Source organism: Amblyraja radiata, chromosome 27 (assembly GCF_010909765.2).
Source record: "Amblyraja radiata isolate CabotCenter1 chromosome 27, sAmbRad1.1.pri, whole genome shotgun sequence".
Lineage (NCBI taxonomy): Eukaryota > Metazoa > Chordata > Chondrichthyes > Rajiformes > Rajidae > Amblyraja > Amblyraja radiata.
In genome coordinates, this window is record NC_045982.1 from 11,159,056 (window position 1) to 11,181,141 (window position 22,086).

A 22,086-nucleotide genomic window follows, 5' to 3' on the forward strand; every position below is an offset into this window, starting at 1 on the left:
CCCATTATGTTTGGCTAGGGCAATTTATTCATTTTTCCTTTGGAGTTGAGTCTTGTCTCTGCTGTTATATTTACTGGGCTTGTGGGTCTGGCCTAATTGTTCATTAAACTACCGTGAAAAATGAAAAAAAGCTTGCATAATTTCTGTTAGCGTGATTAAGCTGATTTAAATTGCTTCACCTAGCTAGTTGTCTCTGCACCTGGCCCATATCCCTCTGAACCTTTCCTGTTCAAGTGTATTTTTAACGGTTTAATTATGTTTAATTGTACATGCTTCTTCCACTTCCTTGCATAGCATTAAGGCAGGGGGAAGATGAAGCAAGTTTGTTTGCACAAGTGTGTTGTAGGTACCTGAACATGCTTCTGAAGGAGATGGCATAAACAGATACAATAACAACATTTAAGAGGCTTTTAGACAGGCATATTGTAGTGTATATAACGGTAACTGTAACTTTAAGAACTGAGTACTCGAATGGTATGACTTGTGTCATGTGATATATTCATTATCATCAGTCTCGTGAATATTTGTGAGTGTGCGCAGTGTACTTTGTAAAATAAAGATGACCCACACTGGCAGCAGCATGTACTGAAAACCTGAGCTTTGTTGTTATCTACATGCTAAAGCCGAATATATTACACATGACCAGGCAAGGAATGACACCCATGTGTAAGCAGATGGGATTAGTTTAAATTGACATCATGGTCGGCACATACAATTGTGAGCTGAAGGGCCTGGTCTTTTGTATGCTGTTTTGTATTTCAAACCCATCCCTTCTCACTACTCTTTCCTTCCTTCAAGCCCCAGTTCTCCTTCATTCGTTTTTCAATTCCACTTTCCCCTTTACCATTTACCAGTCCTGCCCCAAACTGTCAGTGGTCTCGGGATGCGGATTTGTTGTGAAGGGCATTTGTTTAAGGCAAGGGATGGTGGGAATAGCAGTGTTGGCACTAGTTCATCGGGTTACCATTGATACAGTTTTAAGTACAGCTTCCTTTTGGTTCTCCAAGTAAGGTCATAATATTTCACGGATAAGATTCATACAGCACGTAATCGGTCCTTTTAAGATACAGGGAAACTCATTAACGCAATTAGTCTTCTGATAATGAATGATAAGTTAGTTTAGACAAGCCACAGTGATGGGACAAATTAGAATGCCTGGTTTTGTGCATGTTTCCTGAAATCACTCATTTATGCTCGAGTAGAGTTGAAGTACAGCCATTCTAGAACAGGGAGTGTTTTGCTCTTGCCTGAAATCTGAGCACATCCTCAGGGTAGGAAGAGGCAAGAAAGGCCAAGACTGAACAGGTTTTCGCAGGCAGACTATGACTGCTGGATTGCTTAATCAGTTAAAATTCAAGTCATATTCAAATGAATGTTACTTTATTTACATGAAGCAATAACAAAGATACTTAAAAGAAAACAAGCCGAACAGTTAATTCCTGCCATGTGTTCCTAGCACCATAGAAGGATGAAGGTACTGAAGACCTAGAGTTTTACACTTTTTTCCAAGATTGACCATCCATGGATACAAAAAAAATCCATATTATGGAAGTGTTTAAAAAAAAATTATCCTCTTCCCGTTTTAAAGGCACAGACTTGCTGCCAAATGCATCCACGGGTACCAGCAGCTTATCAGGTTTCTCAAGTAAGTGCTTCGTTGAGTTTAGATGATGCAAGTGTCTGCACTCAGTGTGCTGCCAAGTATGGGAGACCTCGGAGACAAGCTCAGATACATTCTCATTTGACAGTTAAGTTTAGTTTAGAGATGCAGCGCGGTAACAGGCCCTTCGGGCCACTGATTCCACGCCGGTTTGCGATCCCCATCCTCTAGCACTATCCTACTCACTTGAGAAAATTTACAATTTTTGCTGAAGCCAATTAACCTACAAATATGTACGCCTTTGGAGTGTGGGATGAAACCGGACCACCCAGAGAAAACCCATGGGGTCATTGGGAAAACATACAAACTCCATACAGAGAGTCCCCGAGTCTCTGGCTTTGTCAGGCAGCAACTCCTCTGCTGCACCACCCCAGTCACACACATTCAGCAGGAATCGGGACAGATCTAACTTCACGTGGGGGAATTCATGCTGGGGAACAGAGATTTCTCTTTGGGGATGTGAAAGTGTTGCCACAACTGCTTCATCAGCTCAGACCCTGGAAAACTGAAACTTAAGCAAGGCTCTATGGTTACATATATATATATATATATTGCCAGCTGCATCTTAACCACTGGATGAGGGTGTGCTGCTTCCTACCCTTGGTTTTAAAAGGAAATTTAAAAAGACCACAGAAGCATTTTAAAATCTGAGAACACCTTTGCATTTAGTTTGGTTTACGACATAAATTAACGATGGGATAGCTTTATTCATTTCATTTTCTTTCTATATAACATCACAGGAGATTAACAGGAAACAAAAATCAACAGTACTTTAAATAAAACTGTCTGATTTGAGTTACAGCAAATCGATTCCAATATTAAGTGGAATATTGAGGTGGAATAATCCAGGAGGAAATTCCTCAGCGGCCACTTGGAATTCTGTCAATTATAACTTGGCTCTTTGTAATCTCATCATCAGTACTGTAGTAGGATGGTTCCTGGGATACTGCAGAACATAGGTTCCTAGTATCCTTTTGGCTTTCTGGAAATGCATTTACATAATGTTGGGACAATCAAAAAAAAGCAAAATAGGAAATTTCAAACTGGCCTATTAACAATGCAAAAGGCAAAATATTGATGTCCTAAATATTATTATAATCTCTGCTAATGAGCTAAATATTAATGTTATATCCCAAATTACATGATCAAATCAAACCCCGGGTTTCTTTCATTAATTCCCGTTTGTTACAGAGACAGGTGTATCTGATTCTAAAGATACTATAACACTCAGCATCTGGTTTCGGTGGAGTTGACACTGGTTAATTAATTTTGCAGCATTCAGGTCAACTGTTTAGATCTAAGATCAGACTTGAAGTACCTAAAAAAATCCAAATTTAGAGCTTATTTCTTTAACCCTATAGTTACTGATGACATTTTAGGCCATTGCTCTGCACCTACTTTAACATTCACTGCCTTTGGAATCTGTTCCCTTTATAAAAAATGATTTGGAAATGAAAACGTATCAAGTTGCCCAGCAACCTAGAAAATCTCAACTTAAGCTGAGCAGAACTATTCTGAATAGTTTCTCCTCCCATGTGGGACAATCTAATTTTAAGCAGCAAAACAGTTCTGCTTAAATTCATGCAAAAGATCACTGAATTAATTTAAATCAAGAATGTAAATGAATAAATAACATCTTTATTTACTGTATCAAAGATGATTTATTCAAAGAGGGGAAGGGGAACAAGGAGAGAGGGTCTGAAGAAGGGTCTCGAACCAAAACATCACCCATTCCTTCTCTCCAGAGATGCTGCCTGTTCCGCTGAATATCTCCAGCATTATGTGTCTACCTATGTTTTATTTAAATATGCAATAGTCTTGTATATTTAAAACAATGTAATGAACACAAAATTTCAATATTCTGAATAAGGTGCATGTTATGGGTTGATGAATTAGTGATGATTGTGCAGGTTTAGACATAATGTACCACCATCTCTGTTTGTGGCCCACCTTGTTCAAGAACACATTCCGTTTGTTCATAGTCTTCACACTCCAAACTCTCCGTGTTCAAGAGCTTGATATCCGAAGCTGTGATTTCCAAATGCCTGTCATGAATTGGACTGGGTGAATCACATTCATCAGAACTAATGTCAGGAACGTCATCTGACTGAGTGTCTGTGCTATTTCCATCACTTCTGGTACTCTCGGGTTGAGCAAGTGTTACATCGCATGTGTTGCTTATGAGGCAATCGCTGTGGTCACTCATGAACAAGCAGTCCTTCTCCTCATGGCAAAGTCCCTCCACAGATTGAGAGTGAATGTGAAGCAATTCATTAATGCTGCTATCACTGGTAAAACACAAGTGACTGGGTTTGCTTTCAATGTCAACTTGCACTTCCATATTGTTGCATTCCCTGTAATAAAAATGAATATTAGTTACTCCGTTTAAAGTGCTCAGTTACTAATTAACTGCTCGGTGGCTTTTGTTATTTCTTTTGGGAGTTTCAACCGGTTACAATAAATGTCCTGAACAAACCCAATATCTAACAAGATGAGACAGTAGTTCAGGAGTGTAACAGTCTGAACAAGTTATGCCTCGTTTCTCTCCATTTTTTAAAGATGGAAGGTTGAAGCAACTAAACCTGAATGCTGCTCTTTCCTCCTAATTATGGCTATACATTCATCAATGCACCTTTGGTCTCTGCAGAAACATATTAGTTAATACAAATGAATGATTTGTTTCTGCATCTTGGATCATCAACCTGGTTGACTTGTACAAGACAACAGCTGACGGTTTCCCTTCAATCTTCTGAGTTTCAGTAAAGGTTATCCTTACAACTATTAATTTTGGAACTTGACTAAGGCTTTATTCTTTTAAAACATTGTTCAACACAGAAGCAGAGACTGCCACGTACAATAAATGAGAGGTTTGAAAGATTGCCAATTAAACCAACAAACTAACAATCGGTCCCAGTCACTATCTGTAAATGTATTGTCCTTTAAAGCCTGATCTTTCTTAGAGCTACTCCTCCCCCCTCCCCCCTCCAGAACATAGAACAGTGCAGCCCAGGAACAGGCCCTACGGCCCACGGTGTGTGGCTGAACATGATGCCAGATTGAACTAATCACTTCTGCCTGCATGTGATCCACATCCTTCCATACTCATGTGCCTTTCTAAAAGCCTCTGAAATGCCACTGTCATATCTGCTTCCATCATCAACCCTGGCAGCATTTCCCAGGCACCTACTATTCTCTGGGTAAAATGCTTACCCCACACATCCCCTGCAAACTTTCCCCTTCTCCGCTTACTAGTCTGTGACATTCCCCCACTGGGGGAAAAAAGAGTATGACTGTCTACTCTGCCTCTCAATCTCACATACCTCAATCAGGTTTCAACTCAGCCTCCAACACTCCAGAGAAAACAATCCAAGTGTGTCTAACCTCTCCTAGTAGCTAATATCCTCTAATATTTTGCTAATATTGCAACAATTTTCCTCGTAAACCTCTTCTAGACCCTCTCCAAAGCCTTCACACCCTTCCTATAATGTGGTCACCAGAACTTCACAAATTACTCCAAAGGTGGCCTAACCAGAAGTTGCACAAAGTTACAACATGACTCCTATACTCAATGCCCCGTCCTTTTTACTGCTATCTACTTGTGTTGCGACTTTCACAAAGCTACAGACTTCGACCACAAGATCCCTCTGTACATCAATGCTAAGGTATCTGCAATTAATTGTATACTTTCCCATTACATTTGACCTCCGAAAGTGCAACACCTCACACACAGATTAAACTCCATCGGCCATTTCTCCAAACATATCTGTAACTGATCTATATCCTACTGTGTCTTTTGAATTTTTGAATTTGAATTGAATTTTTTATTACATGTCATTTGAACCTCAGTGAGGCTCAAACGAAACTCAGTTTCCACAGCCATACAAACAGAGACAATTCCTACAAGACATACACACAATTCAATTTACACAAACATCCATCACAGTGAATCTCCTCCTCACTGTGATGGAAGGCAAAGTCTTTGATGTCTGCCGTTCACCAATTGACCGCTGTTCCCTATATCATGACATTGAGCCGCAAATTACTTCATTGTCTGAACAGCACCTTGGAATAAACTGAAAGTTGAGAAAGGCTTTGTGGCACTGCAAGTGCTTTCAGGATAAGTGTCGGTCATCGATATCCAGCATGAAACTCTTTTTCAAACAACTCCAATTCCATGCTCTTGCGGGAAGGCTTGTTAGTTACAGTGTCGTTTGCTCATTCTCCTCTGAACATTAAGGAATGCTATGCAGCTCACCTGTCCAGTGGATTGTAGGAGCTGATGATAGAACCAGCCATAGCCCTGGTGCTGGCATTGTCACTGGTTGCCCCTAGACTGATGGAGTCTTTATGCAATTTGTTTCCTTTTTGAATGTCAGCTTGAATGTCCAGCCTGTAAAAAAAAAAACATACATTGCATCACGTAGAGTCTGGGTTTGTTATCAAATCATAAAAAATCATTTGTGATTCAATTTTACAAAGCAACTACAATTTAGAAGACTTAACCTGTCGAAAGAATGCCTTATTATATCAGATGGGGCAGCATGCAATATTCCATACACAACTGCCAGCCTAGCTGATAACAGAATCCTTCCACAAAATTGCAGGATAGCTTCTGCACTGCAATATGACAAGAGCAGACCATTTGATCCATTGAATGACATCTTTCTATTTGTCTTAATCTGCAGCATCCCAGAATGGGCAACACAATGGCACTGAGGTGAAGTTTCTACCTTACAGCACCTGAGACACGGGTTCCATTGCAACAACGGCTGCTGACTGCATGGTGTTTGTATATCTTCCCTGTGACCGTGTGAGTTTTCTCTGGGTGCTCTGGTTTCTTCGCACATACCAAAGACTTAGGAGTGGGTGGTACACAAAAATGCTGGAGAAACTCAGCGGGTGCAGCAGCATCTATGGAGCGAAGGAAATAGGCAACGTTTCGGGCCGAAACCCTGCAAGGGTTTATGGAGCGAAGGAAATAGGCGACGTTTCCTATTTCCTTCGCTCCATAGATGCTGCTGCACCCGCTGAGTTTCTCCAGCATTTTTGTGTACCTTCTATTTTCCAGCATCTGCAGTTCCTTCTTAAACACTTAGGAGTGGGTATTCGGTTTCCTCCCTCACTCCAAAGACGTACAGGTTTGTAGGTTAATTGGCTTGGTACAAATGTATATTGTCCCTAGTGTGTGTAGGATAGTGTTAGTGTGTGGGGATCGCTGGTCAGTGCGGACTCGGTGGGCCGAAGACCCCGTTTCCGCGCTGTATCTCTAAACTAAACTTGCACGTCTGTAGATTAATTGGCATTTGTAAATTGTCCCTAGTATGTAAGATAGAACTAATGTATGGATGATCGCTGGTCAGCATGGACTCGGTGGGCAGTGGGGCCTGTTTCCACAATGTTTCTCCAAGCTAAACTCAGAATGTTGGAGAAAAAAAATCCACAAAAGATACAGTGATACCAGAGCCTATTGTAGAACCTGATAGAGGGACCTCAGCCACTCTGCTCTCCAGATAAATGGTGCCTATCTGATTTTGCTCCACACTTCCCTCAGAGCACTGCACACCAGTGGCAAATAGGAAGTATTGTAGGTTTTAACAATCTGAAACCGAGCTGTGATAGCAAGGATTCAGTCATCTTTTTATGTTGTACCTTATGTTCCTGCAAATCATTCCGGATGTTGTTATTACTATTGTCACTCTGTAAAAGACTATGCCATGTTGCTTCATTTTTGTTATGAAACTAGTCCAAGGGAAAACCCTAAACCTGATGACATTAGTGCTAAACGATGCAACTGGTTCATAGTCATTTCTTGTATCTCTTGGGCGACTTTCATCCTTGGTCTGAAGTGCAACATATGTTGCCCCGTACCCTTTTGCCCAACCCTTTTAGCTAAAGGGATCAGGGGGTATGGAGAGAAGACAGGTACAGGATACTGAGTTGGATGATCAGCCATGATCATATTGAATGGCGGTGCAGGCTCGAAGGGCCGAATGGCCTACTCCTGCACCTATTTTCTATGTTTCTATGTAACATCCTATATTAGTTTTTTTTTAAAACGAGCTTCAGACCAGCATGGTAGCGCAGCGTTAGAGTTGCTGTCTTACAGTGGCAAAGACCCGGGTTCAATCCTGACTACGGGCGCTGTCTGAAAAGAGTTTGTACTTTCACCGCGTGTCCACATGGCTTTTCTCCAGTTTCCTCCCACCTTCCAAAGACATGCAAGTTTGTAGGTTAATTGGCTTCTGTATATTGTCCCTAGTGTCTGAGTGATTGCTGGTTGGCATGAACTTGGTGGGCCGAAGGGTCTGTTTCCATGCTGTATCTCTAAAACTAAAAGGAAAGCAAGATAGCGTCAAGCTGTACCTGTCATGCTGTCCGCTGCTCCCCATCAGCACTCCTCCAGCCAGCGTGCTTCCCGATAAAGCTGCAAAACTGGTAGTGTCGCTACAATTACTCTGCATTACACTGACGCCGTCAATGGGGCTGCCACTGACACTCAGAACACTGGTCAGCCCTTCAACACTGCTATCTCCGATACTGGGGTTCTTCAGAGCTCGCCATGCATCAGCAACTGAAAGGAAACAAACATAATATTGGGAGAGAAGAGGAGAGAGTATTACAGATGAACATAGAAAGGTCATTTGAAAAAGAAAACACTGCAGATGATGACAAACTGAGTTTAAAACCGAGAAGAAAAAAACCCCAGAAAATGTTGGAAATACTAAACAGGTCAGGCTGCATATGTGGAAAGAGAAACAGAGTTAACACCACGTCTGGAACTTTTCATCAGAACTAGGAAAGAGAAAGGCAAGGCAGGGAATGTTTATGGGGGAGAAGGCAGGAGAATGGGGTTAGGATGGAGAGATGATCATGTTTGAATGGCAGAATAGACTTGATGGGCCGAATGGCCTAATTCTGCTCCTATCATACGACACGAAGGCAGCGATTTTGAAAACTGGAAAGATTTTGTTAATAAACAAAATTAATCAATTGGAACACAATTGGAAATATCCCTCGTTATTATTCAGTACAATTTATGTTGTCCACGTCAGGTCAAGCGGAGTTTATTGTCATTTGCACACGTACAGTGAGGTGCAGATACAATGAAAATCTTGCTTGCAGAGCACCACAGGCACATAGACGCAAACAACACACAACAAATGTAAACTAGGCATAAGTTACAGGTACATTTCTGCAAGATAACAGAAAAATAAGACATGTAACAGGTACATTGCTCCTAACGTTTACGGAGTAGATGCAAAAGTGAGATAAGATAGAACTGGTGTGAATGGGTGATCGATGGTTGGCGTGGACTCAGTAGACTCGGTGGACCAGGTTCCATGCCTTTTTTATTTATTCAATGTAATATTTAAAATTTATTCTAGAGTGGCTGCACAGGTGTTTGCACTGTAGTTACCTGTAATTGGCCCGTCTCCTTCATCAAACTCAATCTTCACTCCTTTTCCACTGGCCGCACTGACGCCACAGCCCCCACCGCGGCAAAGTGACACCGGGACCACTCCGTAGACGTAGGCCAGCATGATGGGAACGCCAATTCCTTAAAATAAAGTAGACCACAGATTGAAATGTTTCATGAAAAAATACTGCAAAGACACCTGTTGCATCATAATTCATTGATTGGGATCATTGGAAGAATGCCGATTTAAATTTATAATGATTTAAAATCAAAATCACCTGGCTTTCTGAGCATATAAGGGGAAAAAATAAAAGTAGTATCAGCAGATTTAGTGATTTCCCACGTTCTGTGTTGATAATGATACTTCAAAACATAATTATCCGGCTGAGATAATCATTGGTACTCAAATATCTGCATAGCCAGTGACAGATTTTTACATTTTCACTTAAGTCCTTCAAGTAGAATACATTTACAAGTTAAAAATAAATCTTGCAGAAATGGAGGTTTATTGAAGCTAGATCAGCCACTTTGTTAAAAGTTGAAATTATATATTTTTTTAATGTAGAGGATGAGGATCAACAGACTCAATCCAAACTCCCTGGCACAATGGTTGCTTGTTCCAGTAATGGCAAGTGATGGCGACACAAGAACTACATCCCAAGGAGAAACCTTAATGAGCATCTAATGGTGAATCATTGCTGGTGTAAGCACAGAGGAGTGGCTTCCTTGGATGCAGGACATATACACATTTGGAAGTGACATAATCAACCAGTCAAATGAGTCTGGGAATAAGCTTGGCCTTGCAATGGAAAATCTGCTTATCTCAAATTCATGGCTGGTTGCAATAAGAGCAGCAACCAAATGACACAGTTCTGGAGTAACTCAGCGGGTCAGGCAACATCTTCGGAGAACAGAGACAGGTGATGTTTCAGGTCGGGACCCTTCTTTAAAATGATGGTAGGGGTGTGGGGAGATGGAAAGAGATCTTGGAGAGAGAAGAGACAGGACAAAATATGGCAGGCAAAATACTCATCACCTGCCAGGCTTAGTCCTGCCTCCTCTCTCCCAGCTTTCTGCCCACCCCCACAATTAGTCTGAAGGGTCCCAACCCAAAACATCACCTATTCATTCCTTCCACAGATGCTGCCTGACCCACTGAGTTAGTCCAACACTTTGTGTTTTGCTCGTTACCTATGGATATTCTTATGCATGATCATGTAATGCATCATCATTACACAATGAACACTGGTAAAGCCGGTCTGCCAAGGGAAGGATCAAACGAGGACCCAGCATGGGAGGGACCGCTGCGAGGGAGGGGAAGAACAATGAACCATGGAAGACCTGGCGTGGATATACTTTGTAACTTTGTCAGCCCCCTTATGTGGTGACTATTTGCATACCTTGGGGATGCAAGCGAAGAATTTCACTGACTTGTCACATGTGACAATAAAGTATTCATTCATTCATAGCACACTAACTTAATGACGGATTGCTGCCAATGTAATGTAGTATCTGAAAACTGATATAATAAAATGGCCTGGATCTTGAATTCTGACATACAAGATAATAAATTTACATTCACGTAAATTTACAAATCTTATGTGAACTATGCGTTGGCTTTCCAGCAATGTGGTCCCATTACACAAATCTGCCAGAGGATACGTCTCAGCCTGAGAATTGGACCTTACCTACGCTGACTGCCGCTATCACAGGAGAAGCAATGACCGACAAGGTAACTGCTCCGGTGATGGCCAGATTTCTTTTGTGCTTTGAAGTCTTTTTTCCATCATAGCGACTATGAACCTAGAGAAGAGAAGCAAAATGTTCAACCTTTTAAATAGTCTTCAAAGAATTAGATGCACGATTCATAAAGAATGGCTTGGTTTAATTTTCTCCTATTTTAAAGGATAGTGCACCTAGAACTAACATGTTTACAAGTAGATGAGATCCTTATGAATTAACAGCAGACAGTACAGTAACAAATCAACATATATTTTGCTTGCTTTGTTTTGACTTTACAGGGTGGACAAGAGAAGCCTGCTCCCTCTGTCTGTAGACGACAGTTATTTACAAATAATTATCACAATTATGATATTGGTGTGATGCAGGGGGCAAAGACATCTTAACAGATGCTGCAGAGCAACTTTCTAATGGTCTTCCTTACCTTACGGCCAATATAAACTGGGATGCCAATGATCATGGCAGGAATAGCAATCCCAGCGATGAGGGAGATGCCCACTGGAGCACCGATCAGTGTGCCAAGCTGCCAGAGAATTTTCTTCTTCTTGCTCCATGGCTTCTTTCCCCAAAACGTGCAACCAGATGGGCTGAAAATGGCAACAGAATAAACTATTTCAACAAGGTCAAAGAACGAGGCTTGAATTGACTAATGCCACGCTAGTCTGATGCCATGTATCACTTTACAAGAGTAATGCCACCTGCAAACAGGGACATATGGTCATGTATAAAACATATCCATCAGCTGCAGCTAGATGGCAGCATTAGCACAGTTCGAGGACAGTGTACAACCACATTGGATTAAGATGCTAAAATGGCAGCCAAACAGTTATATTAAAAGCAAAAACACAGCCAGTGCTTCGGGTGACTAATCAGCCTTATATGATCAGACCAACCCTGGGCGACAAAAATCCAGTCTTGGCATCACTTTGTACGATTCGGGTGGCACCAAGGAGGATGTGATAATGGAAGGAGCGGGCAGAGCTCAGTGGGGAATACATGAAGAACAGGTCACAATGGGATCAGACTGGGTGGGATATGGGAATGAGGGAAGATGGAGGTTACTCCGGGTGAGGTATAGGGAACAAGGGGAGAGTGAAATTAGGATGAGAACACTTCTGTTGCTGGATTTTCAACATGTTGAAAATTTTCGGCGACCTGCAAAGATCTATGACGGGTGCCGGCAGTCGCCCAAAAAGTGCGTAAGTGGGACAGGCTCATTAATCAGAGCAATTGCTTGTCAATTTCAGTGCCTTGTCAATTTCAGTGCCATGTCAATTTCAGTGCCGTGTCAATTTCAGTGCCGTGTCAATTTCAGTACCTTGTCAATTTCAATAGCTTCTACAGTGTATCTAACAGCCTGTGTTCTTAAAGAGCGAGTCCACTATAACCAAAATCCATGTTAACGAAGGTTTACTGTGCCGAACCTTCAACTAGCTGGCTGGCACATTGTTGTAAGCAGGCATTCCGAATGTTATGTTAGACAGGATATTGACAATACTGTGAGCCGCTGGAGGGGGGGTGGGACTTATGGCTGGCATCGCCGTAAACATTGAAAATAAATACAACAAAAAAATCAACTTTGCAACATTTCAAGCCCCCAGAACACAACTTTGAGCAATGCTGGTAGATTCCTACCTGAGGTAATGAAGGTCAGAGATCTCCTTCATGCACAGCCAGCAGAACTCACAGCCACACACAGCGCACGTCATGTGATTGCAGCTTCCATCGTTCATCTTAATGATATAGGCCCCACATCGTGGGCATGGTTTGATTTCATCACCTGATGAAAAAGTGTCTCCGAAATGAATATTCATGCTCTGAATACGTAACCAGTTCCACTTAAAACTAAAAGCTGTGGAACGCCCCTGTTATTATACAATCACTGCACATAGTTTCAACATGGAGATTAGGACTTGGTTCCTGGATATTTAGTTTAGTTTAGAGATACAGTGTAGAAATGGGCCCTGCAACCCAGCGAGTCCTCGCTGACCCGCGATCATCCCGTACACTAGTTCTATCCTACACACTAGGGATAATTTACAGAAGCCAATTAACTTGTGTATGTCTTTGCAATGTGGGAACAAACCAGAGCAAATCCACATGGTTACAGGAAGAAAGTACAGACTTTATACAGACAGCAGCTATAGTCAGGATTTAACCCGGGCCTCTGGCGCTGTGAGGCAGCAACTCTACCGCTGCACCAGTGTGCTGCCAGAGCAGAGAATGACAGATCAACCATGGCTCATGTACACAGAGAATACGGAGTGAAATGAAACTGTGGTGAAAATAAATCATAAATAATTACATTTTTTAAATGTTGATGCACATCAGTTTATCAAACACGGACGTATACACAGATGTTGGCTACAGTACATAACGCTGCAGGAATGTGCCTGCTCTCAGACCTACCATTGCCCGACTCCTGGCCATAGTTCAGTACCGTTGTTTGCTTGGTGTGAATCTGGAGGCTTTGAGCTCGCTGTTGGCGAGCATTGTCACAGGTCTGATTCGGGTGCCAGAGCTGCTTGCAATGGTAGCAGAACTCAGTGCCGCAGCCATCCCGCCCACAGGAGATCTTTGGGCAGCACGCACATCCATAGGCGATCACAGCGTATCTGGAAAACACAGCAATTTAATCCACTGAAGTTGATGCTTCCTGCTTTAATCATGTTTGTACACAAGAACCTACGAAACAGAAGCAAGAGTAGGCCTCCTCTACCTCTCAATAGGGTCATGGTTGATTGATCTTGTATCTCAGTGCCACTTTACTGCATTATCTCCATATTCCTTGATTGATTACTTTGTTATCTAAAAATCTATTGATCCCCGTCATGAATATACTCAGCAACTCCACGGCCCTCGTTGGTCAGAAGTCCAAAGGTTCACTACTCTCTGAGACAATAAATGTTTCCTTACTTCTGTCCCACATGGTCTACCCCTTATTCTGCGACTGGTTCCAAGAATGAGATCCAGATCCTGGTTTTCCACACCCCAGCCAGGGGTGGAAGCTGCAATCCATCCTGTCATGCCCCATAGTAGGAACTTTGTATATTTTAATCAGATCACCTCTCCTTTTCTCAAACGCTAGAGAACGAAGGCTTTGATTGTTTACATTTCTCTTCATAAAACAAAGCTGCCATCCAAGGAACTAATCTCATCCATTCTGTTGCACTCCCTTTACTGAAAGTATACCCTTCCTTACACAGGGAGATTTGACCTGGACACAATATTCTAGATGAGATCACACCAGGGTTCTGTAATTAGAGTAACGAGCTTCTCTGTAATCCACCCCCAAAGCCTTTTATTGAGCTTTTCACGGCACAGACTGTTCCCAGCTTTGTCTCACTGCGTTCAGAGGTTATACTGGCAGTGTTGTAGGCACATTAGAGTAGTGACCCAGAGGCCCAGACAAACCATTCAAATCCCAGCATGGCGGCTGTGGCATTTAAAGTCAGTAATAATATCACCCAGTTATTAGTAATAATATCCAGATTGTCATAAAAGTCCATCTGGGTCACTAATATCTTTCACAGAATGAAATGAACCATCCTTTTCACTCTGGCCTACAGTATATGTAACTCCAGAGCCTCAGTTCTCTAGAATCCCCTCCTAAACAACCACAACAACTGCCCAATTATACCATTGACATTAGATCAGAAACAAAGTAATCACAAAAGCAGGTAGACCTGCTTCACCTAGGCATCAAGTTGCACACAATAAAGTTGCTCCCAACCCACTTGATCTTGCAAGGTTCTCCTCACAGAGAGAGGAGGATTGGTGTATAAAATGGGAGAGCTGTCCCTCAGGCAGACCATGCAGCAGCCTGGCATTGTCCTAGTCTCAGAATAACTCCTTACAAACAGTGTGCCATCTTCTCCCTCACAAGGCCTGGGCAAGTCCGGTCGCAATGTGGAAAATCACCCATGTACATCCTGTCTAAATAATGTAGGACAAGTCCAGTCTGGGTAATCACTGCACACTCTACCACCAATCACCCGATGGAAGATGTCATCGGGAGCACTGTCAAGCAGCACGTACTCACCAATAATCGCTTACCAACGCCCAGCCAGGGAACCAGCAGAACCAACTCCAGACCTGGTCTGAATTCCTGAGATGAGATAAGAGTAATAGCCTCGATAGATCGCATTTGACCAAGAGTCCTGGCAAAACCAAAGTCAATGGGCATCAAAGAGAAAATTCTCCCCCCAGTTGAACTCAAGGGAAGATAGTTGTTTATGCTGAAGATATACTATCCCAGACCCAAGAAATCATTGCAGGAATTCTTCAGGACAGTGACTTAGGCTAAAGTACCTTCAGTTCTTCATCATAGATCTTCATAGAAACATAGAAACATAGAAATTAGGTGCAGGAGTAGGCCATTCGGCCCTTCGAGCCTGCACCGCCATTCAATATGATCATGGCTGATCATCCAACTCAGTATCCCGTACCTGCCTCTCTCCATACCCTCTGATCCCCTTAGCCACAAGGGCCACATCTAACTCCCTCTTAAATATAGCCAATGAACTGGCCTCGACTACCCTCTGTGGCAGAGAGTTCCAGAGATTCACCACTCTGTGTGAAAAAAGTTCTTCTCATCTCGGTTTTAAAGGATTTCCCCCTTATCCTTAAGCTGTGACCCCTTGTCCTGGACTTCCCCAACATCGGGAGCAATCTTCCTGCATCTAGCCTGTCCAACCCCTTAAGAATTTTGTAAGTTTCTATAAGATCCCTTCTCAATCTCCTAAATTCTAGAGAGTATAAACCAAGTCTATCCAGTCTTTCTTCATAAGACAGTCCTGACATCCCAGGAATCAGTCTGGTGAACCTTCTCTGCACTCCCTCTATCCTTCCACAAGGCTGAGTGGGGGGGAGTGGTCACTTATGATTACACTATGTTCATTTGCACCTTCTCAGTGAAAACCTCAGACCCACTGAATTTCAAGAGTCAACAGTTAAAGTGTAATTGTCATATGCACTAGAAATAGAACAACAGACGTCTTACTTGCTGCAGATATATGGAGCCGTTTAACTAATAGCATAAAAAATAAATATACAGTAATCAATACCACAATAAATTATCGGCACCACTAGGAAACCAGACCAAAATAGTGCAAACCGAGGTATGCGGTGCAAGTCCATTGCAGATTGTTGCTGAGGTAGGGATGTGGTTAGGGTTGTGTAGTTTCATGAGCCTGATGGGAATAATTGATCAGGCTTGATGAGAATAAGTTGTTTTTGAATTTACAAGTCGCAGTTCTCAGGCACTTTTACCCATTTCCTGTTGGCAGCAGTGAGGTGAGAGTGTGGCCAGGGTGGAGTGGATCTTTGCTGATATTAACTGCCTTTTTGAGGTCCCCTCAATAGTGGGGATGTCAATACCATGCTGGACTAAGCAATGTCTACCACTTTCTTCAGCCTCTTTTCATTCTGGGTGCTTGAATTACCAAACCAAAATCCTCTCAATCTTCTGAGGATGTAGAGGTGTTGATGAGATGTCTTTGTGATTGCATCAATGTGCTGGGCACAGAACAGATCTTCAGAGATATGCACGCCCAGGAACATGAAGGTTTTGACTATCCACTAAGGTCATGTTGACAAAGACAGGCTTGTGGATCCTTGGCATTACCCTTCCTGAAGTCAACAACCAGCTCCCTGATCTTGCTAACATTGAGGGTACGATTTATGTTCTGGCATCATTCAATCACATCATCGATCTCCCACCAAAACGCTGATTCATCGTTACCCATTATTTGTCCAACATTGTGGTATTGTTGGTGAATGTAACGAATGAGCTGCAGCTGGGAGGGTCTACAGAGTCTAGGATAGTGATAGAGAGTAGAGCAGGGGACTGAGGACAGACACAGCCTCAAGGCGCCCCTGTGCTCTTGGGCGGTGAGGTGAAAGTGTTGTTTGCTAATTCATACCGATTGTTTTCTGCCGACGAGGAAGTCGAGGATCCATGGGAGAAGCAGAGACCCAGTTTGCCGAGTTGATGATAAGTTTAGAGTGGATGATGGTGTTAAATGTCAAGCTGTAGTCGATCAACAACAGCCTGGAGCACGTGTTCTTATCTTCATGTTTTCTCCGTTTTCATGATTCATTTGGAATGATTGTGATAAGTGCAGAATATCAAGTTCCTACCTATTTCCACAGCTCTTTAAAAGCCCCAACAGAAACACAACCTAATTGTTTGCCGATCCTTTAGGTAATTCCAACTGATATGTCCAACTGAAAAAATGCCTGAAAATTACTTGCTATGTACCGGAGAATGTAGCAGACTGGACTCCGTATTCCAACACAGTGGGATACATCCAGACTATTTCTAAACATAGAAAAGTAGAGAGCAGGAACAAGTTCTTTGGCCCACAATGTCTGTGCTGAACATGATGTACATATAAAGTAATCTCATCTACCTGTATATGATCCGTGTCCCTCCATTCCCTCCATATCCATGTGTCCATCTAAAAGCCTCTTAAATACCACAAATATATCTGCCTCCATCATCACCCTTGGCAGCAATTTTCAGGCACTCACCACCACCTGTGTAATAAAATGTGTCCCCTAACTTGGTCCTTTAAACTTCACCCCCCCCCCCCTTTCACATTTCCACCCTGGGAAAAAGATACTGACTGTTTACCCAATTCATTCCTCTCATAGTTTATTAAATGCTCTGTCAGGTATCCGCTCAATCTCTGGCATTCTAGAGAAAATTATCTAAGTTTGCCCAATCGTTCCTTGTAGCTAATGCTCTCCAATCCAGGCAGCATTTGGTTAAACCTCTTCTCTTCTGCACCCTCTCCAAAGCCTCCAACATCCTTCCTGTATTGGGGCGACCAGAACTGCATGCTATATTCCAAATGCGGTCTAACCAAATTCTTATGGAGCTGCATTATGACTTCCTGATTCTTATACTCAATGCGTGTTTAATAAATGCCTTCTTTACCACTCTGTCTACTTGTGTTAGCCAGTTTCAGGGGGCTATGGACCTGCACTCCAAGATCTCTCTGTGTATGAATGCTGCTATGGGATTTACCATCAACCATATATATTCATTCTCCCAAAATGTAACACCTCACACTTGCTCGGATTAAACTCGATCTGCCATCTCACCATCCATTTCTGTAGTTATTGGTTTCCCACTGTACACTTTGACAGCCTTCCTCACTGCCTTCAACACCAGCAATCATGGTGTCGCCTTGCAAACTTACTAACTAACCCATCTTCATTTATGTCCAAGTCATTTATATACCAAATAACAGAGGTCCCAGTACAGTCCCCTGCAGAACTCCACTGGTCACAGATGTCCAGCCAGAATAACGCATTTTCACTACAACTTCCACAAGTAAAATATTGACTTTATTTGTACCATTTGCATTTGAATGGAAAAAGAAAAATCAAACAGTTGAAAAATGATATTAACATAAATTAATTCAATGGGTGGAACTTACTGCATAAATTATGGCATGATACTGCATAAACAGTCATTAATTTGCAAACCAGGCAATAAATTCAGGAGGCTCAGACCCACTCTGGGAGTTGTCTCTGCAAGACTTGCTGTTTAATTTAGGCCTTTCTGTTGCCATTACACTGCACCTCATCTACTGCTTTCCGTCAATGTTTACGAGCCAATTCGCACATTAAATGCATTTTAAATTCACCAGAAAGATGTTGCGGGAGGAACTGCAGATGCTGGAAAATCGAAGGTACACAGAAATGCTGGAGAAACTCAGCGAGTGCAGCAGCATCTATGGAGCGACGGAAATAGAAACATAGAAACATAGAAACATAGAAATTAGGTGCAGGAGTAGGCCATTCGGCCCTTCGAGCCTGCACCGCCATTCAATATGATCATGGCTGATCATCCAACTCAGTATCCCATACCTGCCTTCTCTCCATACCCTCTGATCCCCTTAGCCACAAGGGCCACATCTAACTCCCTCTTAAATATAGCCAATGAACTGGCCTCGACTACCCTCTGTGGCAGAGAGTTCCAGAGATTCACCACTCTCTGTGTGAAAAAAGTTCTTCTCATCAAATAGGCAAAGTTTCGGGCCCGAAACCCTACCTAAGATGTTGCGGGAACTCACTTGAAGAAAACATTTTTAAACATTTCTCTCTGTTAACACAGTGCCAAAGACTCAAGACCGGAAAGGAAATTATTTAAATTGTTCTGTCTCATTCTGTAAATAGTTGTTCGTAATTTAAAAAATGTTTTTGTGCATTTTATCTACCATTTCCTATCTCTTTATAATCCTTTAGAATTTAGTTTAGTTTACAGTTTAGAGATACAGCATGGAAACAAGCTCTTCGGCCCACCGAGTCGACGCTGACCATCGATCAGCCGTACACTAGCTCAATCCTTCACGCCAGGGAGAATTTACAGAAGCCAATTAATCTGAAGAAGGGCCTCGACCCGAAACGTCACCCATTCCTTCTCTCCGGAGATGCTGCCTGTCCCGCTGAGTTACTCCAGCATTTTGTGTCAACCTACAAACCTGCACGTCTTTGGAATGTGGGAGAAGACCGGAGCTTCCGGAGAAAATCCACATGATCACAGGGAGAACATACAAACTCCGTACAGATAGAACCTGTAATCAGGATCGAACCGGGGTCTCTGGAGCTGTAAGGGGGCAACTCTGCCCCACTGTGCTGCCCTATTTTTTTTTTTTTAAGATTTCATCATTTTGCATATCTTAGTTGATTTTCCTACTCTAATTCTCCCACCTCAGTCATTCAGTTTATTTCTCAGTCTTTATATCTCATTGGATAAGGAGCCACTTTGTTGGCTCATCCTTAACCTGCGATGCCAGGTGTTCCCTGTATTGGCAGCATTGTTGGCCATTCACACATTGGGCCACCAACTAGCTTCAACCTGAATAGTGTAAGTGAACGTCTAACTGATGGTGCAAAGACTCCTGAAAGATCAGTGCCCAATGTGCTTTTTAACTCAAAGGATTATTAACCCCCTCCAGCCTCAATCAGCAATCTGTCTCACGGAGCATATTTGATGATGGCAACACCTGGACGTGTGACATATTTCATTATAACCCAAGTAGATCTTTAAGATCTTTAAGGTTCCCGGTAGGCAGCGCGGCTCTCGCCAGCAGCGGCCTCTGCAGTCCGTCTGCGTTTTTATTATTTTATGTCTATGTTTTAATGTAGTTTCTGTTATTTTTGTTGGGGTATGTGTGTGGGGGGGTGGGGGTGGTGTGGGGGGGAGGGGGAAACTTTTAAATCTCTCCCTGCACGGGAGACCCGACCTTTTCTTTGTCGGGTCTCCGTTGTCGTTGGGGCCGCAACGAGGAGCGGCCTCCAACAGGAAAACCGGGGACTCCAGTGCCGAACTCACCTCACCGTCGCGGAGCTGGCCGAGTCCAGAGCGGGTGGAGCTGTGGTGGACGCTGCTGCGACCCGACCCCCGGAGATTCGGTGGCTGCAACTGCGGGTTTGGCGGACGGCACCGGGAGCCCGCGGGTCCCTGGAGGGAGACCGCTTTTCGGGGCTTCCGCAACGGCGACTTCTCCCGCCCGAGTTGCGGGGTTGAAGAGCTCCTGGAGCGGGGCCTTACAGCATCGCCCCGCGCGGCTTGGAATGGCGGCGGGCTGCGAGCACGCACCGGGGGCTCTAACATCAAGACCCGGTGCGCGAACTTGCATTACCCGGCGTGGTTTAATGGCCACGGGACAATTCGCCATCGCCCGCCGGGGGCTTTGACTTTGACTCTGACATGGGGGGGAGAGTGCAGTGGAGAGAGAAGTTTTTTTGGCCTTCCATCACAGCAATGTGATGGATGTTTATGTAAAATATGTTGTGTCTTGGGTCTATTTGTTGTAATGTATGGCTGCAGAAACGGCATTTCGTTTGGACCTCACGGGGTCCAAATGACAATAAATTGAATTGTATTGTATTGTATTGTATTGTAAGACCCAAATTCGCCATTTCCAATAGTAAACGGAGAGCAGAGTTTATCACTCAGAATATGGCAGATCCCAGGAAAAAGGGACCTCAGGTAGAATGTATAAAAGGTGAATCCTTGTACATTTGGCTAACAATACTGATTCCATTCGCAATTCTTTGGCTAAAGAAAACGTAACTATCCGGCATTGATGGCACCTGCTAATGTTCTCCACTGATGTAAACATTTTATCTCTCTCTCTCTCTCTCTCTCTCTCGGAGCTTTCTTCATTTTGCAGACCTCTACAAGGTCATCGTGGTCTCCTTTTAAAAGGGAAATAAAGGCTCCATCAGAACGTCATATCCTTTTCAGACGTACACTCTGCCGCATTTCCGGTATCATACTTGTAACATTTTTCTGCACAGTCTCTAATGATTCTATATTCTTTACTTAACACAACAACTACAATTATGTGCATTACCCCAAGGGTTGGTAACCGCGGTTCAGCACAACTTCATCTTTTCGCTTCCACCCCTCCAGAATGAATCGGGGGAGATGGTTTGCTAACGTCATGACCCTGATGGCCTGAGGAACTGTTTTGTACTCCATGTTGTTTGTTGTCTTTTTGGTTGTTTTGGTTGGTTGTTTGTTTGTTTGTCTTTTTGCACAAAGTCCACGAGCATTGCCACTTTTCATTTCACTGCACATCTCTCTCGTATGTGTATGTGACGAATAAACTTGACTTGACTTGACGTGTTCCCTTTGTTCCTCTGCCACACCTAGACTCGCACTTTCCAAGTGACCTCTCGCTTTTTCCTACCAAAATGTTCCGGCTCCCACTTGCGTTGAAAACTGCCCCGTCAACTATTTCACATTTTGCAACAGTGCCTCATTTAGTGCTCAGGGGTTATTTCAGTGATTGACCTAAAGGGGGGGTCATTGGAGCAATTTTCGATACTTACTGTATTGTAATGCATGACCGGCAGCACTGCTGTGCTGGGGCTGGGAACAGACTGCACTGGTGTACTGGGTATGCTGTACTGGGTACACTGCTCTCTCCACACCGAGCCATGCGGCTGTGAGTTCACCGTCTCATTTGCTGCGGCACCCGCAGCAAATGAGACGGTGAACTCTCAGCCGCATGGTTCGGTGTGGAGCGAGCACTGTAGTATGGTGCAGTGACTGCACATGTGGGCAGATAATAATAATAATAATAATAATAATAATAATAATAATAATAATAATAATAATATATTTTATGGTCATTGCACATCAGTGCAACGAGATTTAGTGTGCAGCTTCCAACCGATGGCAAAAAAATAAAATAAATAAACTGTGTGACGTGACCATCTGAGGGAGACAGTCCAGGGGGGA

The 22,086-nt window shown here is 43.1% G+C and overlaps 1 protein-coding gene across 2 annotated transcripts in view; it reads right to left on the reverse strand.

The window, feature by feature from the left end:
* Positions 1-1,358: 1,358 nt before the first annotated feature.
* The window catches only part of rnf19b (ring finger protein 19B), a 115,710-nt gene continuing 94,982 nt past the window's right edge, over positions 1,359-22,086 (reverse strand). For both annotated transcript variants that reach the window (XM_033045110.1, XM_033045111.1), the window contains 8 exons: positions 13,227-13,432; positions 12,453-12,597; positions 11,242-11,404; positions 10,766-10,880; positions 9,078-9,218; positions 8,024-8,231; positions 5,916-6,050; positions 1,359-4,014 (listed from right to left, as the gene is read on the reverse strand). In XM_033045110.1, coding sequence (XP_032901001.1) covers positions 3,573-4,014; positions 5,916-6,050; positions 8,024-8,231; positions 9,078-9,218; positions 10,766-10,880; positions 11,242-11,404; positions 12,453-12,597; positions 13,227-13,432 — 1,555 coding nt within the window. In that variant the 3' untranslated portion in view covers positions 1,359-3,572. The remainder of the gene's footprint in view (positions 4,015-5,915; positions 6,051-8,023; positions 8,232-9,077; positions 9,219-10,765; positions 10,881-11,241; positions 11,405-12,452; positions 12,598-13,226; positions 13,433-22,086) is intronic.